The sequence below is a fragment of the Onthophagus taurus genome, chromosome 7, assembly GCF_036711975.1.
Source record: "Onthophagus taurus isolate NC chromosome 7, IU_Otau_3.0, whole genome shotgun sequence".
Classification (NCBI taxonomy): domain Eukaryota; kingdom Metazoa; phylum Arthropoda; class Insecta; order Coleoptera; family Scarabaeidae; genus Onthophagus; species Onthophagus taurus.
The window spans coordinates 21,844,791-21,864,283 of record NC_091972.1 but is presented as its reverse complement, the minus strand read 5'-3'; the positions used below and the strand labels follow the sequence as shown (position 1 = coordinate 21,864,283).

The 19,493-nt window shown below is 36.1% G+C and overlaps 1 protein-coding gene across 5 annotated transcripts in view; it reads right to left on the bottom strand.

Annotated features, from left to right (window-relative positions):
- Nucleotides 1-19,493, bottom strand: part of LOC111415945 (motor axon guidance molcule sidestep) — a 73,038-nt gene that overhangs the window by 17,902 nt on the left and 35,643 nt on the right. For all 5 annotated transcript variants that reach the window (XR_002706462.2, XM_023047844.2, XM_023047846.2 and 2 more), the window contains exons 3-9: nucleotides 17,633-17,844; nucleotides 17,460-17,570; nucleotides 17,197-17,403; nucleotides 16,933-17,084; nucleotides 16,630-16,774; nucleotides 12,584-12,711; nucleotides 6,508-6,667 (exon numbers count right to left, since the gene is read on the bottom strand). Coding sequence is in view for 4 of the 5 variants with exons in the window: in XM_023047844.2 (XP_022903612.2) it covers nucleotides 6,508-6,667; nucleotides 12,584-12,711; nucleotides 16,630-16,774; nucleotides 16,933-17,084; nucleotides 17,197-17,403; nucleotides 17,460-17,570; nucleotides 17,633-17,844 (1,115 nt within the window). In the remaining variant the exon portion in view is untranslated. The remainder of the gene's footprint in view (nucleotides 1-6,507; nucleotides 6,668-12,583; nucleotides 12,712-16,629; nucleotides 16,775-16,932; nucleotides 17,085-17,196; nucleotides 17,404-17,459; nucleotides 17,571-17,632; nucleotides 17,845-19,493) is intronic.

The window sequence follows — 19,493 nt, the reverse complement described above, 5'->3', positions numbered from 1 at the left end:
TAGCTAAGAAATTAGCTTAGGGACGATGTTGATGAATATCGCAAACAATGCTGAGAGGTACGAATTAATAAAAAATGTTTGAAGTGAACTGATGATCTTGAAAGACATTAGGGACAATATAAAGGGTATTTACGACCTATATTGAGGGAAACGACGTAATTGTGGTTACAAATACTATTGAGCGGAGCCATGCATGATATTCAGTGGTGTTAGGGACGATTGATTATTAAGAACGATGTTGACAAAGGCAAGAATATGATTGAGCGAAATGAATAATTTTAAGGGAGATGTCGTAACGAAAGCAATCAGCATTAGTAGGGAAACGGATTATAAATATATCCAGGCAGCCTATGCGGGTGACTTGTTAATTATGATCGAAACTGACAGCAGCACGAAATTGGAAAAAGAGCAGAAACATAATGTACTTGGGGGTGACAACTGGTGACGATCAATTTCATAAGGCATCTAATACACTTTATTAAGGGACAAATACAATAACAAAAGAGAAACTGGGATCTAATGCAGGTGTCTGTTGTAGTTGGTTAAGAGGTTTTCTATAAATCAAAGTAACGGGAAATAAGCTCCTTTTCCACTAATTGTTGTAATTTCTTGAAAACTAAATGCTCGTAGAGTTTTGAGACAACAAGCGTCAGCAAAATGGGCTTATACATTATTGAAAGGTATCATTATCACCTCTGTCAGTTTTTGCACAGTAAGTAGATACTTCATTTCAAAAGCTTTAATGAGATTGGTCATCAATATAAACCATAAAAACAGTTTTATAACTTACTACCACCATAACATCGTCTTTTTGAAAAAGCGAGTGAATTGCCATTATCTTTGACAATATATGATGTATTTATTTTATATTTACATTTTATGTACAAGTAAAAAAGTAATGTGGGATGTTCCAGCTCCCACATGCAAACTCGGAACTGTCATTACACTCGCAGATTGCTACTAGAGCACCTTTCTAGCTTATTTGTACTTTCAATATTCCCTTCTAAGTTACTAAACGTAACCACCCCCTTTACGTTTTTGCTAACATTTTTTTTTGTGCAGATCATAAATACATTAGAAAAATTTTATTTAGATAGGCGAAAATATTCTAAAACTTTTTTGTCTCTCTGATGTTCTTCGAAAATTTAATAATTTGAGAAAAAAATCAATTAAACAAACACATCAAAAGTTGGAATGAATTTTTGATGAAGTAATCTTAGTAAGCTTTGCAATTTTTTCAGAAATATTTTTCACATTTAAATGTCTGTTTTTCTTACTGTTATTTTTAAAGTTTAAGAATAGTTTTATCTATCTAACTGAAATTTTTCCAATGTATTTATCAACTTCATAAAAAAAATCTAGAAGGGTATGTTGAAAGTACAAATAGGATCAAAACGTGTCCTATTATGAGTTAAACATATTCCCCAAATTTCATTTTCCTAACAGTGTTTATGGTTTTTGAGAAAAAAATATTAAACCAAAATTTTCCGCCATTTTTGGAGGGGCGTAGCTCCTTAGGGGAGCCGAAATCGCCCATGGCTATGTATTAAAATACCCTTAAAATTCACTAAAGAATTAACCCTTGAAGTTTGTTGCAGTCATTCAGATACACCCTTTATAAACGAATCCAGCCGATACATAAATAAAATACAATTTCATTTGCTATTGCGAACTTTGTTTTATTTGATTTAATAAGAAAGCAATAAATAAAAATTCGAAATTGATACATTATCTTTACACCAGCTAAGCAAGTTGAGCTTTCGAAACTATTTTCTTATCTAAGCTATCGCCAACAATTAAATGAATTACCACCCGACGGGACACGAATCCTGCGCGTACGAAAGTTCCCCGATTTATGCGAGGAGTTTTGTCTTAAATTCCCGCAGAAGTAAAGTGGGCGACCTATATCTCCTTCCACCACCTCTTCTTAACCAGAAATGTCCCCGGAATTTTCTGGTTTCATAAATAAGTGGGATTTATTGCGACATGCACTTCGTGACTGTGCCACCCGCTTACGGGATGTTCAGCGTGAGATTTCTCGTCAGAAGAGAGAAGAGTGCGGACCGTCATAAGCCCTGCCGTGGACATTTTTCATTTTGTCCCCTTCGTATTCTTTTGCACTCAGCACATAGAAAGGGCCGTTTTTCGCCAACACTTCATTATTCCCGCATTTCTCATGGAAATTGTTGCCGTATGTTTTGCCTTTTTCATTGCCTAAAGCCGGCTCAAAAGGGAACCCTCTGTCGACTTATAGTAGATTGTGTCTTCTTCAAAATAATTAAAAAGCCTTCGTGTTGTTCAAGTTTAAATCCAGCATTTCTGCGTTTGGGCACAAGTACCACATAAATATTTGGGGATACGTTACAGTTGAGCTGAAATGACCATTTCGGACCGTCCATTTAATTCCACATAGCTCGAGTGGTACTCATTCGACGACGGACTGACGGCTTTAATAAAGTCGTAAACATAACCGATATGAAACGGGATGTAAGCCCTCCGCATGAAAACTACTAAATTATACGATATTCTGCGGTTTGGATTACCCTTTTTCAAGGGATAATTTTTTCGTAATTCTTCCGCTTTTTTATCCCCTCAAACTTTCCTATTCTCGAGCCTTCCATTTCTTTTCAATGGAAGGCCCTTTTCCCCTCTGGTTCCCGTCCCGAGTCGGTAGACCAGATGAATGGCTGTAATTAATTCATTCGAAAAAGAAGTCTTCCGCCGTTTGAAATTAATTCCCCCACCCAAGGTCTTTCCCCAGTCGAAAACAATAATTTCACGAGTCAACAGCGACACAAACAAATACATTAGCGCAAATCGTGCACAGAATGCCGAATATTCTTGAAGAGATTCTCGCCCTCATTGTTCTTACGAGTTAAAACTTGGGAATGATTCAAAGAAAAGACGTCGTGATTGGAATTAGTGACCATTCTGAATCGACTGTGATTTCCGACTGTAATTTTCAATCAAAGAGAACGAACGAAAAAATCGTTTAATTTCCGTTTCCTTGGGAGAGATTATCTGGTAAAACTTAAATTTTAGAACCGTATTCAAGTAGTTTATAATATGCGAAGTTAGATCGGATTTTACATGTATAGTATTTTAATTATAACAAGAGAATCTCTTAACTGATATCGATGAATAATATCTAATTCGAAAGCTTAATCTTTTACACTTTTGCCCTCAAATGCATAAATATCGGATTCGGATATTTCGAATCGGGTATTTCGACATCCGCATTCAACTAGATCCAAGCTTTCGATTGAGATATAAGACATTAAATTCCGTCAATTGGTTCTTTCGTTATAGTGGGTTTAATGTAAATCAATTTTTCTTATTGGGAGCTATCCATACATGTATAGACAACGAGCACGATGTCGTTACGAGGGCTGCACACAGTTAACGGGAAAGAAGCACAAGGTTTGGAGTGATATATAGGCCCCCAAACACAAATTTAACGCAATTTTTCACTTTATTTGAAGATACTTTATTTATGCCAGAATGCAGGGAAGTGTTTTGTGGGGGGGACGTGAACTTGGACTTGATGAAGCCTGACAGTTCTTATGGAAGAAAGTTTTCTACTTTATTAGAATGATATGGCCTTCGATCACAAACACTTATTGATGTTGCTATATGCTCGGGGAGTTTATTTTCTTTAATTGGTGTAAGGTCGATGCATGGAATAATGGACGATGAGCTGGTCGAATGCTCATTACAAATTATAAGTTCAAAAATCATGCCGAAAATAAAAACTTACCACAATCTAAAAAAAATTAATATACAATCGTTTGACACGGACCTTGAAAATTTGGCTTTTGGGTTAATGTATGACTTGTCTGATATTAATGTAAAGGTTAATTACTTTAATAATTTAATTATATCCCTGTTTGACAGGTACGCACCCAACATTACTATCAGTTGTTCTAAAAAGCACTCTGGTTGTTTCCAGATCTCAAGGAGATGATGAAGATCCGGGATCGAGTTCTTTATAAGTATAAGTCCACTAAATCTGTAAATGATCTCGATAGGTATAAATGTTTGAGGACAGAAACAGCCCGTGAAATCACAGCAGCAACGCGAGCTTATGTTGACCACACTTTAACTAGTGGTGGCCCGCATGAACTTTGGAATGCATTAAAAAAATTAGATGCTTTGAATTCTAACCCTTTGACAATGCCGAACTGTTTGAATGATGTTGAAGCAATAAATGATCACTTCATTCTAACGTCGGTGGAGATCACTGTGATAAGTCAAGATCTAGGAAGTCATTATCTACACAATAAAAAATATAATGAAGATGTGGAGTTTGAATTTACGCCAGTTGAGGAGTACGTTGTGGTAAAATATTTACTCGGGATTAAGTCGATGGCAGTGGATTCGGATGGTATATCTATACATATGTTGCGACTGTGTTGCCCATTCATTTTACCATTCGTTACACATATAGTCAATTTTTGCTTGGAGAACTCAGTATTTCCATCGTGTTGGAAAACGGCACTAGTGACACCATTGCCAAAGAAGACATTGCCCAAGACATATAATGAATTGAGACAACAGTACAATTAGTATTTTGCCGGCAACATCAAAGGTAATTGAAAAAATAATGCATTTCCAAATAAGTTTATTCTTAAACAAGTATGGTATCCTACCACCTATATACACAATCTGGATTCCGAAAGCATTACAGTTGCGAGACGACGCTGATGCATATTGTGGATGATTATTTAAGAGCATGTAATAAAAACTATCTGACTGCATTAATAACTTTGGATTATTCCAAGGCATTTGACAGGGTAAATCATAAAATTTTAGTATCGTTATTGCATTATATAGGTTTCAGTTCTCACTCTCAAGCGTTGATATCGAGCTACTTGAATGATCAAATGATCAAAACAACTTCAAGCCGGAATTCCACAAAGTTCAATACTGGGGCCTCTTTTATATTGTATGTTTACCTGGGATTTTCTTAGAACATTATCAAACTCCCAGGTGCACTTCTACGCAGATGACTCGCAAATTTATTTATCATTTCCTCCTGAAAATATAACCTTGGCTGGATTAGCGCTTGAGAGTGATATACGTAGTTTGATTGACATATTCACAGAACATTGCCTGAGTGTAAACCCAGAAAAATCTGTGGTGATGCTCTTTAGGAGACAAAAAAACACGTATCAAGTATGCTGGCTCTTTCTTCGTAAATATTAACAACAAACCAATAAAGGTCAGTGACACGTCTCGCAACTTGGGCTTAATGATGCTTAATGTAGATATTTGTTAACGACATCAAATAAGATAAGATTATGTGACAGTTTAATACTTAGTAATTTTAATTATGATAGTATTGTATATGGTCCTTGTCTTGATACTGATACGGCACGTCAAATACAGCGTGTACAAAATTCCTATTTACGAATGATTTATAAACTTAGACGACGAGAACATGTTTCTCATATGTTACAGATTGCTGGCTGGTTAAACATGGCTAATAGAAGAAAGTTCAGATTGCTTACTTTTTATCATAAACTTTTAATGTTGCAAGAACCACGTTATTTAAGTGATAAGATAAGGTTCAGAACGGATATTCACAATCTTAATGTTAGAAATAAGGGTCTAATTTCTCCTCCGCAGCATGTAACAGTACTATTTTAAAGATCATTTACTTTCACCCTTCTGAAGCTTTACAATCCCTTACCGGAAACTTTGAAATCGGCACCACCAGCGGTATTTGCACGCAACTTGAGATATGTATTATTCAGTGAACAGACTTCGTTATGATGAGTGAGCATTATAATTACAATTTTTATGTAAGATACATAGAAAACAATAAAAATAGATATATAGAAAAATAGAAAACGGAATATTTTGTTTTGTTTTTCCGTATTATAGATTAGTTTTCTTTAGTTATTTTTAGTTTATAACTCTTTGCCTTTTGGTTTTATTTTTAAGAATGTATATATATTTGCTTTTTTTTTTCATTTGATTATTAATTTTGTGTTTTTTTTTGGTTTGTATTTGTGTATAAAACAGGCTTGAGTGGAAGAGAAGGACTTAGGTCCTTAACTACGCCCTGTATCCTTTCATTGTTAAGTTATAGATAATGTAATGATTTCAATTATTATAATTAAATAAAAAAAGGCATTATTATTATTATTAAAGGCATTATTAAGTGGGATCGGGCATTTTGTAATTTCGATACAAGAAACTATGGCGAATCGAATGACGTATAGATCTTGATAATTAAATACATCGTTTACGAGTTATGTCTGACTGTTTATATCACCCTCTACAATTCAAATATTGTTGAATAGTTTTTACATCTAATTTGCAATCTAAGTGTGTGATATACGAGAAATATAAAGGTAATACGAAATTCGAAAGAGTTAAATCGGACATGTATATCCAACTAAAACGTGAAAATTTGTCGCAGGTGCGGAAATTTCAAGCAGTTCAATATAGCGCATCGCAGTCAAATTTCTACGAGGAGTGGAATAAGAAATCGGTACTTGCATTGCACTCCCAGGTGGAAAGGCGGGCTATAGGTTTCACCCTCCGTATTCGTCGCTGAACAGGAATACTCTCCGGCAGCAGCCTTTTTAATATTCCTAAGTGTTAGTTTGTCGTCCACTGGGAGGAAACCGGCAGTCAGGTTGTAACGCACCAAGTGACCCTGGAAGAAAAATACAAGGAAAGAGATTAAAAACGGTAGAATGGTGACATTTTAAGATATTGAAATCTAAGTTATATACTTTTTTAAATTATATATATTTTTATAGAATGGAATAAGCTTGTACAAGAATAACGAATTAAAAGATTGGGCTGTATTTTAACGTCTGGGAACCAAAAGAATTGGTGAGGCAGGAAAAGGTTAGTGGGTAACGATAAAAACAGCGCGACCGTCGGCAACTGCACTTACAGTAATTATTTAAATTTATCTCCGTTTCCCGCAGTTCTTACAGGATTATTTTGTTCTGCGGTACCGTTTGGATAAATTAGCTTCCTCTCGAATTGAGACCCTGCAAACTTAATTAACTGCATGACGAAGGATCCAGGCGCTGATCTCTCCAGTAAGAACCTTACTATTCTTGTTCAATCGAAGCCAGATGTTCCTTCATTAAGCTTTTTACGGAATTCATTTTTTTGCTTTTTCAGAAAACGAATTTCTTTAAGTTCTTTAAGAGACACCCTATCCTATCGCGCCACAGCAAGCATAATTAGTCACCACAAACCTTGTACTTAAAACTGAATTCAATTAAGCAAGGGTTAACAAAAGAAAAGTTAAAAAAAATATTTGTGCGTGTACAGGTTTAATTGAAAATTTCACATATTAAAGTAAACCGCCCAGAGGCGAACACATTTTCGCTCTTCGCTCAGCCGTTGTAAACCTTGCAGAATGTAAATATCGCCGTGACGGCGTACCATAAAACGGCACATAAGATGTTTACGCAGAGGACTGCCGGGAAATTCACAATAACGCCGCAGACGGTTGCGATTTTATTGCGTTTATAAAATGGAACCAGCGCCGCGATATTGCGAGGCGAAATGAAAATGCGTTTACTTCGTTCCGGATACCGTTGACTTATTTTCTTCTGATGAAAACGTCCATTGTGAAGGTAAAATCTTCAAAAGCAAACTTCCGTTTCTTTACTTACCACCCCAATGCTAATTATCGAGAAACTTTCCACCCTCCGAACTCAAAAGCACGTACACTCCATTGAACAATAGCTAATTAATAAACAGGTAAATAGGTACCGGGTGATCTTCTAATTGCGTGTTCAATTAGGAGTCCGGAGTTTACTTCCTTGTTATGCTTGATTGCTCTCCCATTATTCGGGCCGATTACCAGAGAAGCAAAAGAAAACAACAGAATTACGTACTTGAAATCGAAATTTTGTCGAAACTTAATAGATTAATACAGTTATGGCGTAATCCCGGTATTACTTTCAATATTACCTTCTGGATTACTGCGAATCGGTATCCGTCCAAATTATCTCGGAAACGAGTAGGATTAGCAAAGTCAGGAGGGCGTAATCGTTCTAGGTAGCATTAGTGTCACCGTTTGGCAGGATCGCGTTTGCTAACTTCTCGCACCATCGATTGACGAGTGCATTCTGGCTATCCTGTCGTTGCTGCTCGCTTTGAGCTTTCGGGAGGCTTACAGGGACGTGCGGATTGCGCGGTATCTTCACCTTTATCTGACACGTCAGAGATTCTCCTCTACCAGTTTCGACTGTGTAACGTGCAAACAAATCGACAGCGGAACGAGGGCGTATTCGGTTTGAGCTGCTGCAGCCGCTCCCTGAATGTTCAACAATGGAACTTTCCAAAAAGTTTCCGCCATCGGGATGTTCCAAGTTTAAACACAACTATTTACTGTTGAAGTTTCGTAACAGAGATAATAATCGACTATATTGCTATACCATTTTAAACGTTTAATAAAACAACATCAATATTACATTAAAAATAATCCATATTTTGTAACAAATTTATAATTATAAAATTCAGAACTAAATACCATCACAGAGTCGCTAAATTTGCTGTAATTTAGAAGATGAAGAGCTCCAATGAAATCCATCAATTTTTCACGAGATAGCTTATTTCGGGGTTAAAGGTAGATGCTGGGGTTCAAAAAATTTTTTGGAAATATTTCATATCAAAATAATCATAATTATTATTATTCGGCAGACAATCAAATTTTAACACAAACAATAGAGCTTGATTTAACGAGTTAAATTTAAACAGAATTTAACGCCAATTACACAATTTTTATTGTCGGATTGTGCCAGGTAATAATGATGGTAACGCAGGTTTTGCAAACACTCAAAAATGAGCTCAAGTATATATACTAACAATAAAACATAATAAAGCTTATTTTAATATTTCCATTTGTTGGATTTAAAAAATATTATTTTTATAAGTTTATATATATATAGGTTCCGCCAACAAAATTAAAGTACCTTTAATGAATTTTGATTACAGCTTTGTTTTGTCACTGAAAGCACATCATCAGCTGATAACTACATGAATTCCAGTTACATTTAGTACATTATTGTTCAATATTAATGTTGTTCATTTGTTGATATAGACCAACAATCCTATAAAAAGAAATTTAACGGCGTTAAATCGCATACGCACGGTGGCCCTATTTCATGATAACACATGGTTACCTAACTTCCTCCTCAAGAGATCAATTTTATTCCGCATATCATGTCAAGTTTATTTAATTCTTGCCCAAAATAGTCAAAATAGCACGATAGCGAACTAGATTGTCCTGAATCATCACTGATATTTTGCCGTTGTAAGGTCATAAAAAATAATCAAGGATTCCTCCGTTAGTACCATATCACCGGTTGTTATGCTGCAAGGTTGGCTGATGCTAAACGTAAAGCTGCAAACTACGTTATCGAACAGTCAAGAAATAAATCTAGAGCAACTTGATCGGTTATAAATTTTAATAGACCAAATGGAAACAAACAAAATACAGTGGAACAACAATTTCTTTGTGAATGAGGCCAATAACATTGTTTCTCGGCTTTGTCCTCTGGCTGTTTCTTCTTCGGATGTGTGCCGTACAGACTTTAACTATGTTCCTGCGTTTCCGTTTGCGCAGGTATCGGAATGTGAGATTAGAGGTCTCCTCCAGAGTTTAAAGTCTAGTGGGACTCGAGACGTTTACGGTGTTCCAACATACGCGATTAAATGCAATATAAGCCTATTTGTGAAACCTTTAACTACATTGGTCAACAATACATTATCTTCTTGCATATTTCCTGATGCCTTAAAGGTTGCGTCCGTTGTTCCTGTTTTCAAGCGAGGCGATAAAAATGACTGTTCCAATTATCGACCCATCAGTATACTCCCACCACTATCCAAAATATTTGAACGTGCAATGTTCAGGCAAATAATGACGCATGTTGAGTCAAACAATATGCTTCATGAAGATCAATTTGGTTTCCGCTCTGGTCGGAGTACCAAGGATGCTGTTGTGAATATCATTGCAGATTGGTTGTTTCGGTGTCTGCTGAGGTAGCCAGATTATAAGATTATAAGTTATTGTATAATTGCATGGGGGGAAGCACAGCTAGCTCCCACATATTTGGTCTAAAGCGCAGAGCTTTGAGGGTCATTTCAAAGCTGAGCTATAGAGATGATTGCCGTCACGTCTTCAGACAGCTGAAAAAATAATACTGCGGAAATATTTATGTTGACCTTTGTCGACTGAGTGGAACGCAAAAAAGCTATAGATATACTGCTCAGGTCTTATATAATAAATTGCCCTCGGAAATTAGAACACTCTAGAAAAATAAATTTTTAAATGTTATGAGGGAGTTTTTGCTAAGAAATGCGTTCTACTCAGTCGATGAATATCTAAGTAGCAGTGTTACTATGTAATTTAAGTCATAGTTAGTGTGTTGAACTGTACTGATTTTTGTATATTACGAGTGTAAGCCCTGGCATTGGCACAATAAAGTTTATTCTATTCTATTCTATAAATTGTTACGCTTCCTTCTGATATCCGTGAATTCAAATGAAGCCGAGTTTGTGACATGTAATTTATTTCAACCACAACTACCATAGCGAGGACCTAATGGAGTCTGTTGCGTAAGAACCATCAACGATGTTCCTCAGTACTATATTTTGAAATCTTTGGATGATGTTTATATTACTAACTTTGATCCAACTTCAGAGTAGGTACTGGATATGACCAGAATATGATCTCATATCAAGAGAGCTATTACAAGATATTCCAAGAAAATCCATTTATTAGTTAAGGTGATGTACTGAGAGATGAGATATGTTCCCAGACTTTGACAGGTAGCAAAAGTTATTATGTTTCCGAAACCAGGTTAACATTCTAATGTAAGGTAATATTCTAAAGTACGTAAGTTTTAGAAAATGTGGTACTGAAGTTGAGGCTCACTGATTAATATTATATCAACCTGAAACTGGTCACCATATGATCCCCTAGTAAGGTAAAAAACATTTCACAGACGAGAATCAAATATTTAAAAAACGCTGCCTAATAAAACCAAGTTTTTATCATAAAGGTCATTGATTGAAATAAGAGTATTTATACGTTACACTTATTGTTAGTAATCCTTTTTGCATAAAGTTAGTAGGTTATCAGTTTAAACTCTGTTAGTTTTTGCAACCAATGATTTCTAGTTCTGGCTCGGATCCATCTCCCCGAGGTGCCGCCCAATGATACTATTCCGTTATGGACTCCCACTGTCGAGAATTATGAGCAATGGGTTACAGTCTCGACTCGAGTGTATCCCACGTGACACAGTTGCAAAGAGCGTTTTTTGCGTGTTCCAACCTATGGTTTCGTATGTCCACTGCACGTGATTAACGATAATCAAAGGTTATTCGCTCCGAAGGATCGGTAACCGGATCAATATAAAAACTTCGTAGGGATTAGAAGTATTTCATAACAAATTCTTTGATCATTAACTTGGATTAAAAAAAATTCAGTACATTCCCTATATCTTAGCAGTTATAGACACATAAATCGATTTCAGTATTGCAAAAAATGTGACTATTAATGGAAAGTAAGTAATGGTGCAATGCGGTGTATGTGATGTCTTTATCGCTTCATTCCGTCGGGCGAACGGGATGAAGGACGCATCTCGTATTCGTGTTTGAGGTGTAACGTCTATATTTGATTTCCTCTGAGAAGAATTTAACCGGGAAGTGCATTCAAAGTCCCCCCTTGCTTGGTAGTCGTGATCCGTCGACATGCCGCCCTTTCATCACTGAAAGCTTTACCGTCGGCCTCCGTCTGCATTCGTGCAAATATGGAATTCGGGGAGGGATCACATCTCGAGTATTTTAATACAATTTGTGTTCGTTACGTACACCCCGACGCCTAACGGACTTTCGAAGGTTTAATGCGGCTTTATTGCGAATCCGGTAAAGTGATTAGCCCGTTCTCCGCTGTGCGAAGTAGATCCTGTGAGCACGAGCCGCCGTGCGGTTATTCCACAAACTAATACCATTGTATCGGGCAGAAGTGTAAGCAATGTGGAAGTCGGTCGAGGTAATTGTTGCAAGTTCTGCAAACTGCTGTACTATGGTATATCGACCTAACGTCCTCCGCTAATCCCTATTTTCCAATAACACGACAATTCTGATATCATAATAGAATGTTCTTGCCATCTTTTATTATCATTATAATTCTCAAATTTTCAAATACTTTTTGGCATTTCATTTTCTTGTCCAAGATATACATTTAATAAAAACAAAGAATTATATATATGATCCTATTCGAAAACGAAAAATTTACATATTTTCTTCGATTTTTATTTATATTGGACGGTTGCGCGATTTTGCACCCCCACGCATACATTAAAGGGAATTGGGGCGATCGTTCCGGGGAAAAAAGTAAAAAATACATCCTCCACCAGCCTGAATAACAATTGCACATTTTGTTCCTCCACGCAGTTCAATTAAGGGTTTGTTTATGTAAATACACTTCTCCTCGGTACATTTCTAACCAAATGCGACGTAAGTATTAAAGGGTCGCTTAATTTATATATACCACATGTACAATTGTAAATATTGAAATATTTATTAATATACTCACATTATAATACCAATTGTAATTATGTGCAGCTGGTTTAGACTTTGTACTGCATAACAGATCAATGCTTGAGCCTTCTTTGATAGTTGACGTAACATCACCATGCATCTTTACAGCGACTTTCGGAGAATCTGTAAATGAAAAAAGAAACTTTAGCAGCATTCCCACCATGTCAGAGTGGATATTATACGACGTCGGTCGGCTTTGGTCTTACAGCTGGCGCCGCGAATGAAAATTTATGATAAATGTAGGTCGACCCGGTCAATTAGTTAAATTGGCCAGTTTCCGCAGATTGGTCCAGCGCGCTATTTACTGCAGATTTCAATTAGGCCAATTGTTCAAAGCTGATTTGTGCATCCCATATTTTACTCACAGTCACGGTCCGTTTCATGCAATTCGATTTACATGAAACCCCGGTTGGTGATCTTTTACTTTTTCACGCTTTACGGTTCCATTCGAGAACATTCACAACCTTTCATGCAAAAAACCGAGCTGCGTTCTACCAGAAAATCCTTTAATCCAGTTGGTTGTGGTTTTTCCCCACGAAAAATAAATTTGTTACGTTTCAACTAATAAAGAAAATTGTTATTATTGATCGATAAATTTTGTAATAAATTATGCTATCCTATTATCTCATTATCTCAAACGTCTTGTTTTATCCCAAGGCGATTCGGAAACAATTGCGAAAAGCTTGTAATTGATGCCAAATTCGGTAAACATCCCGCTAAGCCGCAGAACAGTCGACCCGGTCTGGGTATCAAACAATCCTATGGGTCGAACTTACTCTAATTGAATTCTGAGAGAGGGCGGCATGAAATCCCCAGCCTTGAGACGATAGAAGCTCCCGGTAGAAACGGGAGGTTTCCAAATACACGGTCGAATGCTCAGATTGCCCGCCTCAAAGCTCCATTACATCCAGTTCGAAGGGTGTCCGACAGGAGGAAGTGTGGTCAGTGTACACCCGCAAAAGGACCTTTGCGTAATGACAGATCAAACTGCAACTGGAGCGCGTAATTTCATAATTGGCCTAGTCGCATATTATTATACCCTAGTACGAGGAATGATGAACCCTTATCACATTACCTTTGATGAGTTTTGGTGTGTTGTCGATCGAACGGCAAATTTTAATGTTTTGCTCTCGATTACCGTTTTAACTACTATCCCACAGCATTAATTCCACCAGATAATGTTACAAGTCACGATAGTTATTTATAGTGCCCAGAGTTTATTTGTCAATAAAAGTATTTCTTTTTAAAAGCGGCGAAATATTAAACGCAAAAACCCCCCCACTCATTTTTCCACTCATTCGTTAGAGCCAACAGCAAAATATATCAATCGTATAATTTGATTTTGAAATTGAACAATTATAAAGCGATTGAACCTTGTTATAAGCGAGAAATGTTGAGAATCGTTTTTATTAATGACCTCAGAAACAATAATTTGCACACAATTCTAAAAGCGATGGAGTATTAAAGCATATCATCAAAATCATATGAGATTACTTTACGAGGTACGAAATAACGATGGATGTTAAAAAAAGTGATAGATTTTTAAATTCAATAGCCACTTGCTCTAACATGCGAAACACACCTAAGTAAACAAACATATATTAGGACATGCATTATGGACATATATTATGCGCATGCAACACATCTTCATCTTTACAAACGGAAACCATCATAAGCAGGTACAGAAAAACATTACGCAATAACGAGATATCATAATTATAAACAAAGTATTGCGCACACAAGCAAAATATTGTAGCCAGAAGTCAATCGCCTAACGTAGAAGCAATATATGGGGTAGCAGAAACTATACCATGATCATTTGCAGAAGCAGATGTCATAGGTAGAAACGAAGTCTTATGCAAAGAAGCAAAATGTTATGGGCAGAAGAAAATCATCCCAAATAAAAGCATTGGGTAGCAGAAACAACACCATGATCATCTCAGAAGTAAATCATCTCAAATAGAAGTAGTATATAGGATAATAGAAATAATACCATGATCATTTGCAAAAACAGATATAGGCAGAAACGTCATCTTATGACCAGACATCTTTTGAGAAGCAAAATGCTGTGGCCAGAAGTAAATCAATTAACGTAGAAGCAGATTATCGGGCAGCAGAAACAATATTATCATTATTTGCAGAAGTAAACATCATTTGCAGAGTCGGAATCATAGGCAGAAACAAAGTATTATGCGTAGAAGCAAAATTTCATGAATGAGAAACATATTATTATGTGAACAAGAACAATAGGAACAGAAGTAATATCCTGGTCATTTGCAGTAATGAATATAATACGTAGAATTAAAATATTATGGGCAGAAATAGTATAGTTACTTAAGGATATTTTTGGCTGTTATTCCTAAATATTATTTTATCCAATTATTTAATCCAAATTATTATGGTTAAAATCAATATCATGGGCAGGTGCAGAAGAAAATATGTGCAAAAGCAGATATATAACGGACAACAATAAATCATCAGATTGCTAAGTATCATCGGCGGATTCGAAATATGTTGCGCAAAAATAAAATCGTTGAGTGTAGACGCAGCTATGCACCAAAATGTTATTGACGAAAATAATGTCAATGGCAAGTGCAGAACCAAATATGTGACGAATCTAAATATCAGGAACAGAAATAAATTAGCAGATATATTAAATTCTATTCTATTTGGCGAGTATTTGCAGCGTTTTTTATTGCCGCTTTTCACATCCCACCCGACATCATTCCTAACTATAAATATCAGATATAAATATCGAAAAACACGTTGATAACACAACTCATTAAGTGTTGAAGTAAATTATCGAGAGTAGGTAGAAATAAATTGTTTTGCTCTGCACCAAAATGTTATAGTTAAACGGCATGGGCAAGTGTATAAGAAAATATGTGCAGAAGTAAGAATATCACGGATAGAAGTGAATCATAGGCAGGTTTGAAATATGTTGTGCAGAAGCAACAAACATTAAAGCTAATTAAAGTCGATGTCGGTTGCGGCCGAGGCACAGTAATGTGTTAATCAGTTTCAGATTGACGTTGTGGTAACTATAAATTTCGGCTTAATTAGGATAAATCTTTATTTAATTGTGGTAATTAATGAAAATATTCGATCGTATTGAAATATGATACAATTATCATAGACTGAAACATATGTAAGGAGAAAATAATTATTTTGGAATTAAATTCAACGTTTTTCATGACCAATGAAAATGATCAATGTTTAAATTCGTATTAATATTTTAATATATTTCAATTATTTTAGCTGCTGTTGACGATCGTAAAACGTTTTTGTTTGTTAATTGAAACATAAATGATTAAAGAAAAATAAATAAAAGTATTAATATTGATCGTTTAATAAATAAAAAGCTACCATATCTCGATTAAAAGGTCTATAAATAAATTGATGTGTCATAAAGAGTTTAAAAAGGGATTAAATTAATTAGTAACTTTAATACAAATATTGTCCATCTGGTACTACTCAAATTATAATCGCATCTCGTTTTTATCGTGGTCGATCGTAGAATTTTATTGATTGGTGTAGTAGTAGATGTCCATTTACTGCAGCCGTATAATAATAAATATATACCGAAATATCTATTCGGATATTGTAAACAATTTCCTGCATCAAAGTGGTTCACTCGGCACGGTCCTCTTGACCGACATCCACTGTTTGTGCAAGTAATTGAAATTCTCATCGACCAATATTCATGATAAATACCCTTTGTGCTGATATAAATTTCGCCAGACCGGGATAATGTATTCGCATAAATGGGCTATAGAAGGTGTTGCGTGAGTCTTGGAGGAGGGAAGACGTTTCTGCAAACCCATTGTTGTCGGTATAGGTCACCAGTAGGTCAGCGAGGCGCACATCACTGAGTTATATGGCCCGAATTTGCATTCGTTTTGCATTTCTCCGGAAAAGTGTCAACGGCAACAGATCCTTTGATGATACGAATTGAAAATGATAAATATTTATAAAGGAACGTAGGCTCACCCGTATCGCCGAGAGACATCTTCCAAATTTAGATAACTAAAACTCACTTACATGCAACATGTATTTGCCTTCGGTCTTCCAGAGATCCTCCTGGGAATCTAGGGTTGTCCGCCCTGCAGACGAGCTCTGTGCCATCGTCCTCGGCCTCAACGCTCAACGACACTATACTACTCGAAAAGGCCTCGTTCTCTTCCTCCTAAAAAAGATTTATGTATTTGCATACGTAATTTTTTGAAACTGGCGAAGTACCCTTTCATACTTAAATAATTAAATTTGGAAGGTCGCTTCTTTTTCATACTTAATAAGATTAAAATATGCTTTTTATGTTTGTTAAAAAGATAAAAACCTACTTACCGTCAGCACTGAACTTTTTATTGTCCTTCCATTCAATATCCACGTCAGCTTTGCCGGTGGATAAGAACCAGATGTCTCGCATTTGGACGTGTGGGTTTTTGCTGATGACATCAAATCGTTTGGTGTCACAATTTTTACTTTATTTGGACGCACTAAAAATATATTGTATTACTTAATTATCTCACACGATTTTATAAACTAAACTATAAGTTAAAAATTAAAACAAAATTGTAATAGTAAATCTTTCGTTTTAAAAATTCTTACGATATATTATTAGCGGTACTTCACGAATGATCACATCCGCAATGTCCATCGAAGAGGCTCTACATTCGAGCTTTCCGCCCTTGTACTCCCTAGGTAGTCTCGATATGACAAGTTGATTGACAGTGGTGTAAGCTCCCTTTTTAGTATCGACTACGTTGTCCAGAACCGATCCGTTGAACCACCAGGTCAAAGACGGTCTTGGTCGACCTAAGAGGGTTCGATTTTGTTACTAGATAGAACAGGGGGAATCCTAACGCATTTACCTCCTTCCACCTGGCACGAGAGGAAAAGTTCTTGACCTTCCAGAAACGGACCGGCTTCCGTTTTTATCAGCTTACCTTCGGCACTGAATATCTTTGGTGTCGACGAAAGCTCTAAAAATACAATGAAACACGGTAACTGCATATTATAATTCTTTTGTGTATTATACGCTAACCTACTAATGTAAGGTTGACTTTGAAGTTTCTTGTTGGAGAGTTGAGGAAATCCACGCGGCAACGAAACACTCCTTCGTCTTCGAGTGTGACGTTTTGTATTTTCAGTCGTGCTCTAGATGGGTGATCGGCTATGAAGTAAGACCTGGCGCCGACGTCTTGACTGGCTGCCAGATGAGAAGCCTTTTCCAACGGTATACCTCTGGCGTCCAAGCTATAACGTACGTAAGTGGAAACCACTTCAATTAGAAAAAGTTCCAAAGTGATGTTACGACGGTAATAGATCAGGAAAATGTAAATTTCCACATATTTCAGCATCGATACCCGACCCCGGGCCAAAGTTCCGGAATATTTAGCGCATCCAGGATGTATAAATCAAAGACACCGAGGAAGGAACGGGCGAGCAATTTGCTGAGCTCACAAGTTTTATAGTACAACTGTGCTGTAAGGTGCAGAGGAGCTTGGCGGACGGTTCATTTTTCCAGATAAGTCTTTCCCCTTAAACCTCGGGAATTATTGCTTATTCCTTTGGAAAACGGATGTGTATTCAAGAGCGACCGGGAAAGTTTAAAACTTCACTTTTCAATAATCGACATGAATCAGAAGTTTAACGTCTTCGGTTAAAATTATTGCATCAAAAGTCGTCAGTTTATACATGAACTCTATAAGAAATCTAACATAAAAGAAATTAACTCTATTTCCTCAACCAATCATCATTATTTACTATATCGTTTTTATTATCCGGAAAGATGCGATTTCATATGAACATGGTAAGTCAGACACAATGGGAAATCCGAATACCGTAGACACTAGACACCAAAATATGACGATTTAATCCTCCTTCTAGTCTCTTATACAGATGTCGGTGGTTTTTGACGTACAAGGTGTTGAAATTTAAACTCATATTTCGAAAATTCTTGATAATTTTGAAGTTGTACTATTAACATAAAATGTGGTAGTTTTATGTTTTCGGGCATGAGAAATACGAATTTGAAACTTATTTTATGATTGTTCGTAGAGGGTGCTAGATATACACTGCTCAATTTTACATAAAAAAGGTACTCTTATTTAAATTGTCTACGTCTATCGGTTTTCGAATTATTTACTTTTAAATGTTTAAATGTATTTTTGCTTCTAAAATTTTTATTTATTATATTAACATTGTTCTAATTTCCGCGTGCAATAATCATCTTTACCAACAAAAGAGTTATTACCAATTTGAAAATGCCACGACATAATGAGTTTTCTAATAGCCATATGGGAGATATGATTTGTTGTTTTGTTCAAACCAATTTTAATGGTTTAGCTGCAGCCCGAAGATATTTGGAGTTATATTCAAATCGAAGGCAACCTAATCATAAATTATTTAGGAATCTGTACAATCGCCTTGGCGAAACGGGGTCTTTTCGTCCTAAAAGTAGCAAAAAAAAGTGACAAAAAAAAATGTCGAGCGACTATCTTCGACGAAGAAGAAGAAATCCTGGTTCGAGTTACAGAAAATCCATCTATAAGTACCCGCCGATTAAGTATTGCAAACCGGAATAAACCAATCGTCAGTGTGTAGAGTTTTAAAGAAAGAACAAATCCGACTATGTCATTATACTTCCGTTCAAAACTCATTACAGCAAGATCATGCAGCACGCCTACAATATGTTCACTTTTTACAAAACAAATTACGCGAAAATGAAATGTTCTTGACAAGATTCTGTTCACTGATTAAGCGATGTTTACAGGACGGGGCGTTTTGAACTGGAAAAGCAATCACTTACGGAATTCCGTGATTCCACATGCTGTGAGGGAAAGACATTTTCAACACGATATTAAAGTAAATATTTGATATGGTGCAATATCCAATTTTTCCAT